Here is a 13,560-nt window from a genome sequence, read left to right on the forward strand (position 1 = left end):
TTGCACTTGGGTCTCCTATATCATAGGGGAGTAGCCTGATCTCCAGGCTATAGAATCATTCTCATTCTTTCCCTGGCCAAATGACTATTCGTTGTCATTGTAAATTGGCACTCTGATAGAAAATTTAGACCTGCTGGTATGTAGGCAATGTGTTGTCTGCTAGAAAACAGTGGAACAGATACACACAAAGAAATCTGTAACAACTTGACACCTATCCTAGTTTATATTGGGTGAAATCCTGACCCCATGCCAGGCCTCTGTTGCTTCAGAAGGGCCGCAACACAGACCTGCTGCATTTCTTCTGTCGGTACCAGGAATTCTAGAGGCTGAACAGCTGGACCACAGAGTTGAGCTGAGCTTTGAAATGGCCCCATGCATAGGTATGGGAGTTGAGGGCACTCAGCAACTTACAAGATCAAACTATAAGGGGCTAAAAGGTAAGGGGTTCACTGGAAAATGGTAGTTGGGACTACAAACTGCACATATTCAATGGCCACAAACCTCATGTAATGAGTACAGTGAACAGTAGTGACTGAACATGCAGTGAACCCAGGATTCCTCTCACCCTAAAGCTGGATTGGGGAGAATTCCATCCTCCAATAAGCTGTAGATATGAATTTCACCTCATGGGCTGAAATATTTATATAACCACACATTTTATATTCTAATGTACATATAGTGTGTGAGTGTATAAAAATCCAAAATATACAATTTAATATATGAATATTTTAACAAAGGATTAATTTTAGTCTGGATTACATGGATTATTATTGTAAATTATTTTTATAGTTATTTTTACAGCCCTTTCCAAATAGAATGGGACATTTTCTTCCAATCTCTGCCTCAGTAGAATTTGAGAGAGACAAGGCAAAGCAAGACATGACATGGGAACAACGCAGGAAAAGAAGGGTGTGGAGAAAACAATGGATGTAGGATTTCCTTGATGTGAACTTTATAGGAACAGAAAGAAAGGACATTATAGGTTTGTGTCATTATAAAGCGTCTACAACTGGTTGATACGGGTTTATTGCTAACCTTCAAATGAGTAATTCAGATTTTGATACTTGTTTTGTTATAAAACAAAACAAACCCAAAACTCACATATAGAGCCAACTTCTACTCTATTAAGAATCCAGAATCGCTCCGTTAACATCAATGGCTTTAGGCTGGAGTAACGGGGAAGAAACCGGCCCATAGTTCTGATTCTTAGTTCTCTGTAGCTGCAAAATGTTAGATTAGGCAGGGTTGTTGCAGATGTGTCAGTCCCAGGATATGAGAGAGATAAGGTGGGTGAGGTATTCTCTTTTATTGGACCAATGTCTGGTGCAAGAGACAAATTTATCTGCCTTGCTCCATGTAGCAAGCTGACAATTTTTTTAAAGATGGAATTTGTAAAGACGAAATCTCAGTTTTGCATTTGATGCCCGTGAGTAAAGTGTTTTGCAATTCATAAAACTACCGCTCTGTTCTCTCTCTTCCTCCCCCTCATTTCACACAGAAGGAAGTTACACTTACATAACTGCTATGATCCAATGCTGTTTCAATAGACTTATCATATAGTATTCAGTTAATTCCATGAAATAGTGGTTTCCTTATTAATTCCAAATAGGCTGATTCTCACTGTTATGTCTATATTGCCTTAAGAGAAAAAGACAGTTGACTCACCTTGTCCTCCTGGAACCCACTTGATACCAATCCACCACAAGGTGAACATAGTGAAATGGTGATAGACATGAAGGAAACTGATTTGGTTAAATTTCTTCCTCAGGATGAAAAATATTGTGTCCAAGTACTCAATTCCTTTTGAGACAAAGTACCACCATAAAGCACCAGCTATCTGCAATACAGGAACAAAGATCCTAATGATTCTTAATGAAATAATTAAATGAAATTAAAGTTAAATACATTAATGTGCTGTGAGGAAGAAATGGAAGATACGACTAGCATATTTGGCAGTTTCTAATCCATTTCTGAAAAATGCTCTGAATTCTGGGTTATTTACAGCAGGAGTGGAATCATAGGTTAGGAGAAGTCAGTTATGATTTAACTATTACACATCTGGCAACATCAGAGCATTAGGCTTCTTTGGATTTTACTCCGGCCAAGGATGGAGTTTTCTTTGTAATTTATGAACATGGGTTCAATATACTATTTTATAAGGTCTACTGTATTTTACAATTTAGCGATCTATAAAGAGAAGCAGTTTACTATCTCTCATGTACTTCCTTTTTACCTTAGACTCTTCTACAGAGATTGCTACTGAAAGTCCTGTATATAAGCACACCACAATTTGACACAGACACAGAAACAATGAGGCACATACACCACAATGTGATTAAATGCAGAGGCTACAACTTTACTAAAACCCTTAACCAGTGGAGAGTATTCCCCCCAACTACCTAGCTGGGCTGCTCCAGTGTGGATTTCAACTGGGTACCAATGGTGCCTGGTTCTACAAACCTGACAGGCACATGTGAGGGCAATACCCTCTTTACATGCTCAGGCCTGCTCTGGAACTCAGAGTCCTATCCTGCTCCCTTCCTCCATGAAGAAGGTAGGAGAAAGGAGAAAAGGGGAGCCATACACTGAACGAGACACAGCCCATCATCATGCAACAAATTTCTCTGAGCTCATGCCGAAGCAGCCCTCTGAGCTCATGCTGAAGCAGGAGATTCACATTTGACCATTTTTAAACCCACCAACCACAATGGAGCCCGCAAAAGTTGTGACAATGCAATTTATCTCGCCCAAATCCAGACCTCAGATATGCTGGATGGAAGGTGAAAAACCCTACACAGCAGTTTGCCAATTCTGCCATATGGGAAAAATTCTTTCCAGTCGCCAGACAAGTTTGACAATTACCCTAGCCCCTGGCATTGTAAAAGATCTAGCTCATTAGATAAGGGTGAGTAAGGGCAGGGCTCAGGGATGGATTAAGAACTCTTATGGACTTGGGCACATATTCTAAATCACCTCCTGAAAAAAAAAATAAAAAATCCCCCAAAACTTTGAACCTTCCTGATATGATGAAAAACATGTTATTTAAAAAATTAACAGAATAAGGGAACAAAACACGCGCCATAGCTGACATTAAGAATTAGGTTTAGCTAGCAATTAATATTTACAGTTAATAGGTTTCCTCAGAAGCACTGCCTGCTCAATACCGCATGTCAGTTTAGACACTAGACACGTAGCAATGCCATGCAAGAACTGACAGAGAAAACAGGTAACTACAGAGGAAGCAGAAATAGAGCAATTTGGTTTCATATACAGACTACTACTGCAGCCAAATATAACAGTATTCACTAAAGCAAGATCATCTAGAATTACTACCCAACTTTGCACAGACTTTGTCTTAACAATTCTTCTCCAAAACAATTTACAAAAAAGCAAAAATAGGCATTGATAACAAAACAGCTATCTCTAGAGACCTCATATACACTATTCTAATTCTCTGATATTTCATAAAAATGTAGTATTTCATACGGACACTGTGTCAGCTGATGCAGCGCATATGGTAACTTGTTTCATTTTGTGCAGAGAACCGACACTGAAAGAGTTTGTCAGGAAAGTTTTGGTTTTCTTGAGGGTAAACTGCTGCATATCTGCGCACTTCATTGACATACACTGAACCCAATTTAAACAAGATTTCACAGAACTCATACAACACATTGAAAGCATCTAGTCTGTGACGTAGACAAGCTGCAAGTTTGTCAGTTCTGACAACAAATGTTTCAGTGCAAAACTGATGGCTTCATTCAAGTACTGGCTCTACTGCCCCTTCAGACTCGCCCTCAATTGGTTTTCTTTTACAAGGACGACAAACTCATGTTGATTGTAAATAGATTCCACTTACTAGGGATCCGGATATTAACAACTTCCAGTTAATAGCAACATTTTGCCAGGAACAAATCCCAACCCAATGACTTTAATATTAATGGGATTTGGACATTGGCAACGGCATGCCACTTATTAACAATATTGTTTGGAAGAAAGGGTACAGCTGCAGGCAGGTTTATGAGGTTGCAACCAGGGAAGGAAAAACTGGGACATGTGGAGCACCTGCCACAGGAAGGTGGGGGGCTGCAGCCAGGGAAGGCACATCCCAGCAATTCCTGGCTGCAGCCTCGCCTTTCGCTTATTAGCAACTACCAGATAATGGCAGCTTTTTCTGGCAATCGAGGAATTGCTAATAAGCAGAATACACTGTATTCAGAAGTAGCAAACACATTTTCTTTGCACTGAATTCAAAATCCTCAAACTGGTCACATAATAGCCCAACAAATGTTTCCAGGGAGCACAGTACATTAACAGCAACACTTAGATCTACGTCCATCTTCTGTAGCTGGGTACTGATCAGTTTGAACTGCTGAAGCACAGTGTCCAAAAGAGCTCCATGACAGCTGTCTCCAATTGTTCCATTTTCATGTGAAGATAAGCTGCATTTAAACAAGTGTCAGGAGGCTGATTTATATTTTTTGAAAGGCCTTCCAAGGCTTGTGGAATACTGCTATAGTTTTGACACACTGGCTTGGTAGAATCGGTACAATTACACCACTGAGTATCTGACAAACTTTTGAAAGTCAAAAGTCTCTGGCTAGTGTCAGTATTTATGTTGTGGAAATGGATTTCCATCAATGTGTTGAGGCAGAGAGGAAAGAATAGAGCCACCACAGCTTTGGCCATTTGCACATGTAGTTCTCAGGTGGCTGAAACTCAATGAATTTCACAATTATATGCCCCTCTGATTTGAGAGATCAGAAGGTGAATGTGAGCTGGTCTACATGCACCACATCAGGAGCTGTATCAAACAGTTACAGAAAAATACTTGGCTTGCTGTAATTCTGCTGCTATAGTATTTTTAATGATCATTCCCACCAATTCAATGGATGTCAGAGATAGCTGACGACACAGGAGAGCTTAATTTTCCCCTTCTGTCCAAATGTAGCTAGGTGGTCAGCCAGAAATAGATCAAATTGTGATATTAGTTCCAAAATCCCAAAATAATTTCTAATGCTTTCAGATTCTAATACATCATCCTGACCATGGAAGACAAACCCACGAGCACTTAAAAACTTTATAACTGCCACCACATGCTAAAGAACATCTCTTTGGTACTGCTCTTCTGAATTAAATTGGTGTGCCAGATCAGAGTGAATTCTGTCCCTACCAGACAAGATTCTGGTATGTGTTTTGTATGTATGTGTTACCCAAGCCAGCATGCAGAATCAGTGTTCTATGCCCCTATTATGCTCAGAAAGTCACTTGGGATGTTTCCAATCACTAAAGCCTTCTGTAAACGCATGCAAACTACTGGGAGAAAAGCCTATATGAAAAACACTAAGTATTTCCAGTAGATGGAGAGTAAATAAGCCAATCTCACACAACAACTTCAACCTTATGCAGACAAAATGAAAAAAAGTTCTTTAGAAAACAAACAAACATTCTCTTCTTTCCCTGCAATTACCCATGTAGAATTCAGGAAGTTTTCTATTTCTGCATTTCTACACACAGCCAACCTTTGGCAACCTAAAACTGCCTGTTATTTTCATCAGATTTTCTCAACAGTGCAGGATCTGTAGAAATTTAGTCAGTTGTAGATACATGTACATTTTATTCTTGATCAGTCTTGAATGTAGTAACATGCTGCTATATTTCTACGACCTTTCCTTCTGCTTGCAAATTTTCAACATCACCAGCTCCATATGGGGGCCATGTTGCTCCCAGTCATTTATTTCAGCCACTTCATAATTCCCTTGTAGCGGCTTCTTCTTCTTCTTCTTCTTTTTTTTAAAAACATGTTGAGCTTTGAAAATTTTTCTAATAAAGCTGCATCTTTTTAACATTTTTCTTTCTTTTTTTGTTATGTTTCTGTTTACCATGTCCATCTGAGTAGCGATAGTTAGTACACACATGCATGATTTTACACATTAGCTGCATTCTAACCACTCCTGGAATGCTAACACCAGTGTGCGCAATGTGAGCCAGCATACAGAGGAACACACAGTAATTCACATATCCACATTGTAGCTGAAGTACATTGGTATTCATCTAAAAACAGTCAGGCCACATATCAAAAATGCTCAAACCATTTTCAAGGGACAGGGTTGCAAGTGTTATCAAATAAATATGTAAAGTTGTGAACAGAAACTCCTGCTCTTACAGTGATGAACACAGGATACATATATGTGTTAGGGCTCCATAAATAAAAAATGGAAGATGAAATATGTAAGCTCATAATTAAAGGTCTCCAAAGTCTCCTGGGGACCCTGTCCATTAATATGGCTTTGGCAGGGCTTGAACAGAGCCAAACTGGCAGCGGACCAGCAGAAAGCAAGAGCTCTAAATGACTACTCCCTGAAGTAAAAAGCAAGCAGAAGCCACCCTCTCCTTCACCTCCCTGGCAGGATGGCTCCACTGTCCAGTATTGGGCTCCATTCCATGGAAGCCATGTAGGACAGCCTCCTGCATGAGGGGCAGAAGGAAAGAGAGAGAGAGGAGCTGCACATTCCCCGGCAAATACATAAATGGAGTAGGGAGGAGAAGGGGGAAGTAGGAAGACATGTAGCACTGCCCCAGGTGTTTCAGCTTACGGATGTCTCCCTCCTCAACCTGAGCAGGAGCAAGGGGGGTGTCTCACTTGCCTCTGGATCCATCAAGTCACATTCTGGACAGTGAGATGAGCATTTTAGGTTAGGTAAAGGTTGGAAGGAGAAAGCATCACAGGAGCAGAAACTGCAGTTCTGCATTGCAGAGTCAGTGAGCTCCCAGAAGGATAACACCACAGTTTATTGTTACCAATCTGCATGCTTTGCATATCAACTGCTGAATGCCTGCTTCATCATCTCTGCATATATTTTGAATCCAGTGCAGATGCTAGGGAGGTGAGGCAGACTCATTAGCTTATACGAACAGAGACAAAACTGGGTAATTTCTGTCATAATAGGAAGAGGGAGAGTAGGTGAAAGAAATAAAGAAGACTGCCAGAGCTGGGAGTTCCCAGATTTATGGGCAAGCCAAAAGAATGTTTAAGATACATATTGCTCAATAAGTAGCACTTCTGCCTCTGGGCCGGGCAGTCATACATTTAACTCCCACAGCAAGGCTTGGCCTCACACCCACTGATGACACTGTAGTACAGTAACTGCTCTTAAAGAAACACTAGAACAAGAAGCAGTGTTTGAAGATTAATGTGGATGCATAGTGTGGAAATAAAAGTGAGGTCTGATAGTCAGAAAACCTGGTTTCTATGTCCAGCACACTGTAGGCTTGCTATATGACCGTGAGTAGGTCACTCAATATTTATAGTCCAGGAGCCTTAGAATTCTACGTGTCCTGCAGATTATTCACGTCCCGTTAGGTGAATTCAATTGAACAACACTGAATCCATTTAAAAGACATTCCCTTCCTGTAAGGCATGAAGAATTTTAAAGATCCAGTGTGGTATTTGCCTCCGTTTCCCCATTTCTCAGTGGGATTATGCCTACCTAGTTTTTGGGGTTTTTTTTACAGAACCTCAAAATCCCCACCTAAAGGGTGCTACATAAGTAGAAAATATCAGTTGCATGCACTGCTCAACAGCTATAAATAATTCAGTTTGGCTACTACTTATCACTTACAAAGAAGCTGACAGGTTTCAAGTGCTGTAAAGTCTTTAATTATCCCAATGCCCCTATCACTATTTTTATAGATGAAAAAATGAAACAAAGAAATTTTAAATTGCTTGTCCAAGGTCAAGCAGCCACGTGGAGATGGGGATAGCTTGTCCATGCTCTGTTCAATTAAGTAATATATCAAGAACAGACAGGCACCATTAAACTTGCTTTGTAAAGCACCAAAAATGTAGGACCTGATAGTTGTATTTTTGATAAAACTGCTTCTTAATATCAAGTTCAACAGAGAGTAACAATGAAATAATTCAATTAATAAAAATAATTAAAAATAATAGACATTATACTAAATATTCTTTAAACCAATAACGTAATTCTTATTATGAAATTTCTTTCCTGAGAGCTTTCATACGAGTCAAATCTAAGTCTGTTAAGACACCAGATGGCCCAGAAAGATTACATTACTGCCTAAGATTAAGAGGTCAGCAACAGATCCAACTCCATGACCTCTGCACACTGCAAGCTTTTTAAATTATGACTTCATGCTCACATTAACAATTTTAACCTAAGGCCTTGTCACTGCTAGGTTTTTTCCACCAGATCCAAACCAGGGTAAGGCACTGGTACAAGGCCTGCTTTACACTGGTATAGTACAGCTATATGGGGATTTGAACCAGTGTAGCTATGCAAGTGAAAATGCCCTGCACAGACAAGGCCTAACTATTTTCATAGAGTTTAAAGGCCAGAAAAGATGTAATGCTTCATGAACTTGCATGTCATCCGGGCATAGTTACCATGCTAATTTTTTCCTATTTCATTCTAATTTTAATATACATGCTGCCAAAACAAGCACACACACACCATCTTTCGTGCCTGAACGGTTTGTATCACATACTATGTTTCTCATTGCATTTGAAAGGATATTTATTTAATATAAGGGCAGAAATTAAAAACAAACCAAAAAAACCACACTACACCACATGATTCTAAAGTGGAATCCCTCTTTTCCCTGCTTTCCCTTCAGAAGAACTCTAATTAAAGGACTTGTTACAGAGGACTTGAAGGAGTATCCTTTATGAGATCATCTTTATATACTGTGAAGGAGAGGTTTTTGTTTGTTTTTTTAAACTCACATTTCCTTCTTATGGAGTTTTATAAGAGTTTAGAATCTTATACTCCGAAATTTATTTGTAATCTGCAGTTATTTACATGATTTCGTTTATTTTATATTAAAAATACCTATTCAAGTTCTAGGCACTTGTACACTTATTAGAAATGCCAAAAAAAGATAAATACCTTTTATTCAAAAGATAACTGTCCTAGGCCACTTCACACTATAGTCCACCTAGCATCAGCTGTCCTAGGCCACTTCACACTATAGTCCACCCAGCATCACAAATAGCACATTTCAAAATTGTAAACTATTTAATACCCCCACAACCAATGACCCCAAATTCCTCAACCCATAGCTCCCTGTAAACCCCAATAGACTAGAGGAGCCTGACTATGTGCCCAAAGCAAGAAAAAACCAGGCTCTGTTGGATCAAATGAGAATTGGAGGTTGGAAACCAGCAAAAGAGATGCTTAATTTTACTTTATTTGAGGAATTTGTTCAGTTGATGAGAATTAAAGAGGAAGTTCATAACTTTTGAAAAGACCATGCTGTAAATGCTGTAAAGAGCCTAAAGGAGTTTGAACTTTAATGGGATTTTTGTGGTTATGGCGCTCTCTCTCTCTCTCTCTCTCTCTCTGAAACACCTTTGAAAATCTCAGGTCGTTATCTTTAAATTTAAATGCAAAGCAGGACATACTGCTGAATGTGGCAAAAAGCTGATTATTCTTTCATCTCTTTTTGCTTCTGTATGAAAGATGTATAGTTTTGCAGTCTAAATTAAATTCACTTTATGCTTACAAGACTTGACAGTGAGAGTTACGAAAAAAACTCCATTGTGTCAGGGAAAGGGGATAAATATTGTGCTGATTCCCATATACTTGAATTTTCTAACAGTGCCTAAGGGCTTGTCTTCACTACAGGGGTAAGTCGACCTAAGTTACACTACTCCAGATACGCGAATAACATAGCTGGAGTCGACGTAGGTTAGGTCGATTTACTGCGGTGTCTTCTCTGCACTGCATCAATGGGAGATGCTCTCTGGTCGACTTTCCTTAGCCCTGATCGATACTGGGGGTGGGGTGGGGGTGGCGTCGACCTAAGATATGCAACTTCAGCTACGTAAATAGTGTAGCTGAAGTCGGTGTATCTTAGGTTGACTTACCTGGCCGTGAGGACGGCAGTGAGTTGACCGCTGCCGCTCCCCCGTCGACTCTTATTCCATCTCTCACGAGCTGGAGTTCTGGAGTCGACAGGGAGTGCATTCGGGGATTGATTTATCGCGACTAGACAAGACGCGATAAATCGATCCCCGATAGACTGAGCACTACCCGCCGATCCGGCAGGTAGTGAAGACCTGCAACACTATAGCCCAGCTCATAACAGAACTGAATTGTACGATGCCTCCTAATTGTACTGAGTTTTGTTGCTATCATTTTCAGAGAATAGGTTAAAACATTATTTATTATTATTTGCCAACCAATATATATCTTAGCCTGATCCAAAAAACCCTTTGAATTACTCAAAGACTATTCTTCGTGAGAGAAAACTGCTCTCAGCTGAAGGCAATGTAAAGTTGTTGCGTATTGTACGAGACTCAAGCAGTACAGATTCACAAACTCTTCCTTAAAATGTTCATAATGTTCATGTTTGGTTTTGTAATGTGTTTTTTACTTACTTTTCCCCTTCTACATGACCACATATCCCCTGATCCCTCAGCTTGTTTCATATTTAATTTTTCTTTTTACTCTAAGTCCTGCTACACCAAATATTTACATTAAATTGTGCGTATATTTAATCAGTTCACCTTGTTTTCAAAACTAGTAAAAATATTAATTGGAAACGAAAAAGCAACAGAAAGAACAAAATGATTCAGATTTAGACAAGTTTAGTAATATATTTACAAGACAACAAGAGAAAATGGGAACAGAAAATGCATATTGAAATAGAAGACACTGCCTTGACAGACATCAACAGAGAAACACTGCTCATGTGTAACTTCCCTTCTTCGAAAAAGTTCCAACGTAAGGTGTTAGCTGAATGTTTCTCAAATCCGTAGCATAACACAAAATAGATTTTTTCAGATTTTCAGGAAAGGAAATGAGGTCACAGAAGTTCATATACATATCCTGGAGGAATGTGCAGGATTTTGCAGAGGTCCCATAAGGCTGCTAAAAATTTCTCTCTGGGTAAAATTCTCAAATCCCAGCTCTGGTTCTCTGGCTACTCTAGATTACTGGGATTTTCAAAAAAGTTAACTGTAAGAAGTATGTTTTGTTAAAAGTTGGTAACAAGTCTTTTAAAGATAATTAGGGTCTGTTGAATCCAAATATGGTTGTTACCAAGCTGTATGTTGTGTATAAAGGCCTCTACAAAGAGAGCAAAGAAACAAAACAGAAATCGCTGAAATGTAAGTCTATTTCTTTTTTGTTTGGGATTAACATCCTTCAGTTCGATCATAATGAGCTGTAGGATGTAAGAAAAGTAATCAAATATGCACAATCTTTTTATAAAGCTACTGAATTTCAGTTTCTTATTTCAAGAGGTACTAGAAATATTTTAATATGTTATACAACCATGAAAGAGAATTTTTACATGGCTCTTGAGCATTAGCACTTTGACACAAAAGTGTGCAAGCTGATTCAGTTATCAGAAATACAACACATACTTCGAAAACACCTGTTTTTAAAACAAAACAACTGAAAATATTTTCTTGACTAAACATTAAGTAAACATTTTAATATACTTTTTCAAGAAACGTTGGTATACAGTGGCGATCAAATCAACATCTTATTGGGTCACTTACGACATTTACTTATTTTCACAGAATATCAGGGTTGGAAGGGACCTCAGGAGGTCATCTAGTCCAACTCGCTTCTCAAAGCAGGACCAATCCCCAATTTTTGCACCAGATCCCTAAATGGCCCCCCTCAAGGATTGAACTCCAAACCCTGGGTTTAGTAGGCCAATGCTCAAACCACTGAGCTATCCCTCCCTGATAATACTGTCCATAAACACGAAGGGTCATGTACATTGACACAACCTTGTTCCAGTTTTCTACATTGGTATGCTTCTGTACAAACAAGTTGTGCAGTCCTGTTCTTGCAATGTTGACTTCTGCACCCTGTGGTGAAGCCACAGAATATTGCCTCCAGGCAGTCTGCTGGTACTGGTGGCAATGACCTGAGCTGTGGCAGCAGACCTCTATTCTCCTGTTTTCAACCCACTGTATTTGGAGGAGGAAGAATTAGATTTCGGTAGTGGGACTGTCTCCAAACTAGTGCCTGGTAATGAGCTCTCTGTATGTGGAAGAAAAGAGCACCATTTTTGGGGGTATAGCTTCTGATAACTGCAAGCATGTGAACAAAATGGCATGTGTTTTATCAGTACTGTGGACCTCTGACAAGTCTTACCTCTGACAAATCAACTCTTTTGCACTTTTGACCTTCTACGAGCGCACATCACCCTGTCCAAGGTGTGTTAGAAGCTGATGGCGTCGCTGAAACATTTTCCATGCAGTCATCTTATTGTGTCCAGCGATAAAAAAAAAAAAAAGGAGGTAATATCATAACTAGTCAGGACATGAAATGGGAGCAGAGTTTCCAGAAAAGTGGGTCCATACTGTAGTTTCTCACAAATGGCATGAACAGGAAAATATTTTGGTTCCTTTGATGTGCCAGCTTTCATCCAAAAACTGCTTACCTGCCATTTTGCTATGGTAAACCAGCAAAAGAGTAAGCACATCGGTGTCCCTGGCTGCAATCACCACATTGTTGGCATCAGCATCACTGTGGACATGGTGTAAAATCTTTCTTGTGTCTCATTCTTCCTCATGAACACCCAGTCAATTGGTGTGAACCGTTGCTGGTGAGCCTTATGCTTCAGCCTCATCCTGAAAGCCACCAGCCAGAATGATTTTATCAGGTGATCCTTGTGTCATTAGTTGCTCAGATAAAAATATTTTCTGGAAACACAGTGAAATTCATCTGGTTACTTGGAAGAGGCACATATATGCCTTCGACCACTCTTCACATGGGTCTTGCACCTCTTGAGCATTTTTACTTTGTACCACCCTTAACAGAGTCCTGGTAGTACCTGTCAAACAAATCATCTATACTGTGGAAGTCTTCTCCACTCTTAAGTACTGTTTTACAAATGTGTCTGCAAAGTCTCCAATGTTTTGGCTCCAGATGGCTTTTCTATGGCTAACACAACCAGCCCGTTAGCCACTCAAGTACTCTCCTCTGGACTATACCAGCCCTGCTTCCTGCAGGTTGATAACAGATATACACCAGCCCCCAAGTCCTTCAAAGTGTCCCCCTGTGGAATTCAGACCCTGAGCAAATCCCACATACTTTGTTTCCAATGAAACAGCGTACCCCAATTCACCAATTTTACCTAACACCACTGCTCCTGTTTCACACACAACACTTGAGTTCAATTACAGTAAAACAAAAGGAATTTTATTTGAGAAAGAACAGAGATTCAAACAGAAACAAGCGTGAGTGATGGAAACAAATGGTGACATACAAAACAATATCATAAAACGTGAAATAGGGCTTACACTTATTAACAGTTACCTTTCCTATCTAATACAGTAGATTCTCACCACACAGTTGAGTCGCTTGCAACCCCAAGGAGTTAGGACCCAATTTTTCATGAAACACATCCACGCATCCTCAGTGAACAGTTCCAGAGTGTGTTTCTCCACCTTGTGATCTACTGAATTAGTCTTTTACTTTTAATCATAGAGAGTGAGTCATATTTTCCTTGCAAGTGGTTTTGAGGGAAACCTTTGACAGCTTTCCATTAACTTCTGTTGCTTGGGGAAAAGGGGGA

At 39.6% G+C, this 13,560-nt stretch overlaps 1 protein-coding gene and 1 non-coding gene across 3 annotated transcripts in view; both read right to left on the reverse strand.

The window, feature by feature from the left end:
* ELOVL4 (ELOVL fatty acid elongase 4) overlaps nucleotides 1-13,560 on the reverse strand; it is a 62,513-nt gene that overhangs the window by 8,746 nt on the left and 40,207 nt on the right. For both annotated transcript variants that reach the window (XM_037894368.2, XM_043542558.1), the window contains exon 4: nucleotides 1,666-1,837. In XM_037894368.2, coding sequence (XP_037750296.1) covers nucleotides 1,666-1,837 — 172 coding nt within the window. The remainder of the gene's footprint in view (nucleotides 1-1,665; nucleotides 1,838-13,560) is intronic.
* Nucleotides 8,356-8,463, reverse strand: LOC114019507. Its single transcript, XR_003564566.1, has one exon. It is a non-coding gene; the product is annotated as a U6 spliceosomal RNA (small nuclear RNA).

Source organism: Chelonia mydas, chromosome 3 (assembly GCF_015237465.2).
Source record: "Chelonia mydas isolate rCheMyd1 chromosome 3, rCheMyd1.pri.v2, whole genome shotgun sequence".
In the NCBI taxonomy this organism is placed as follows: Eukaryota; Metazoa; Chordata; order Testudines; family Cheloniidae; genus Chelonia; species Chelonia mydas.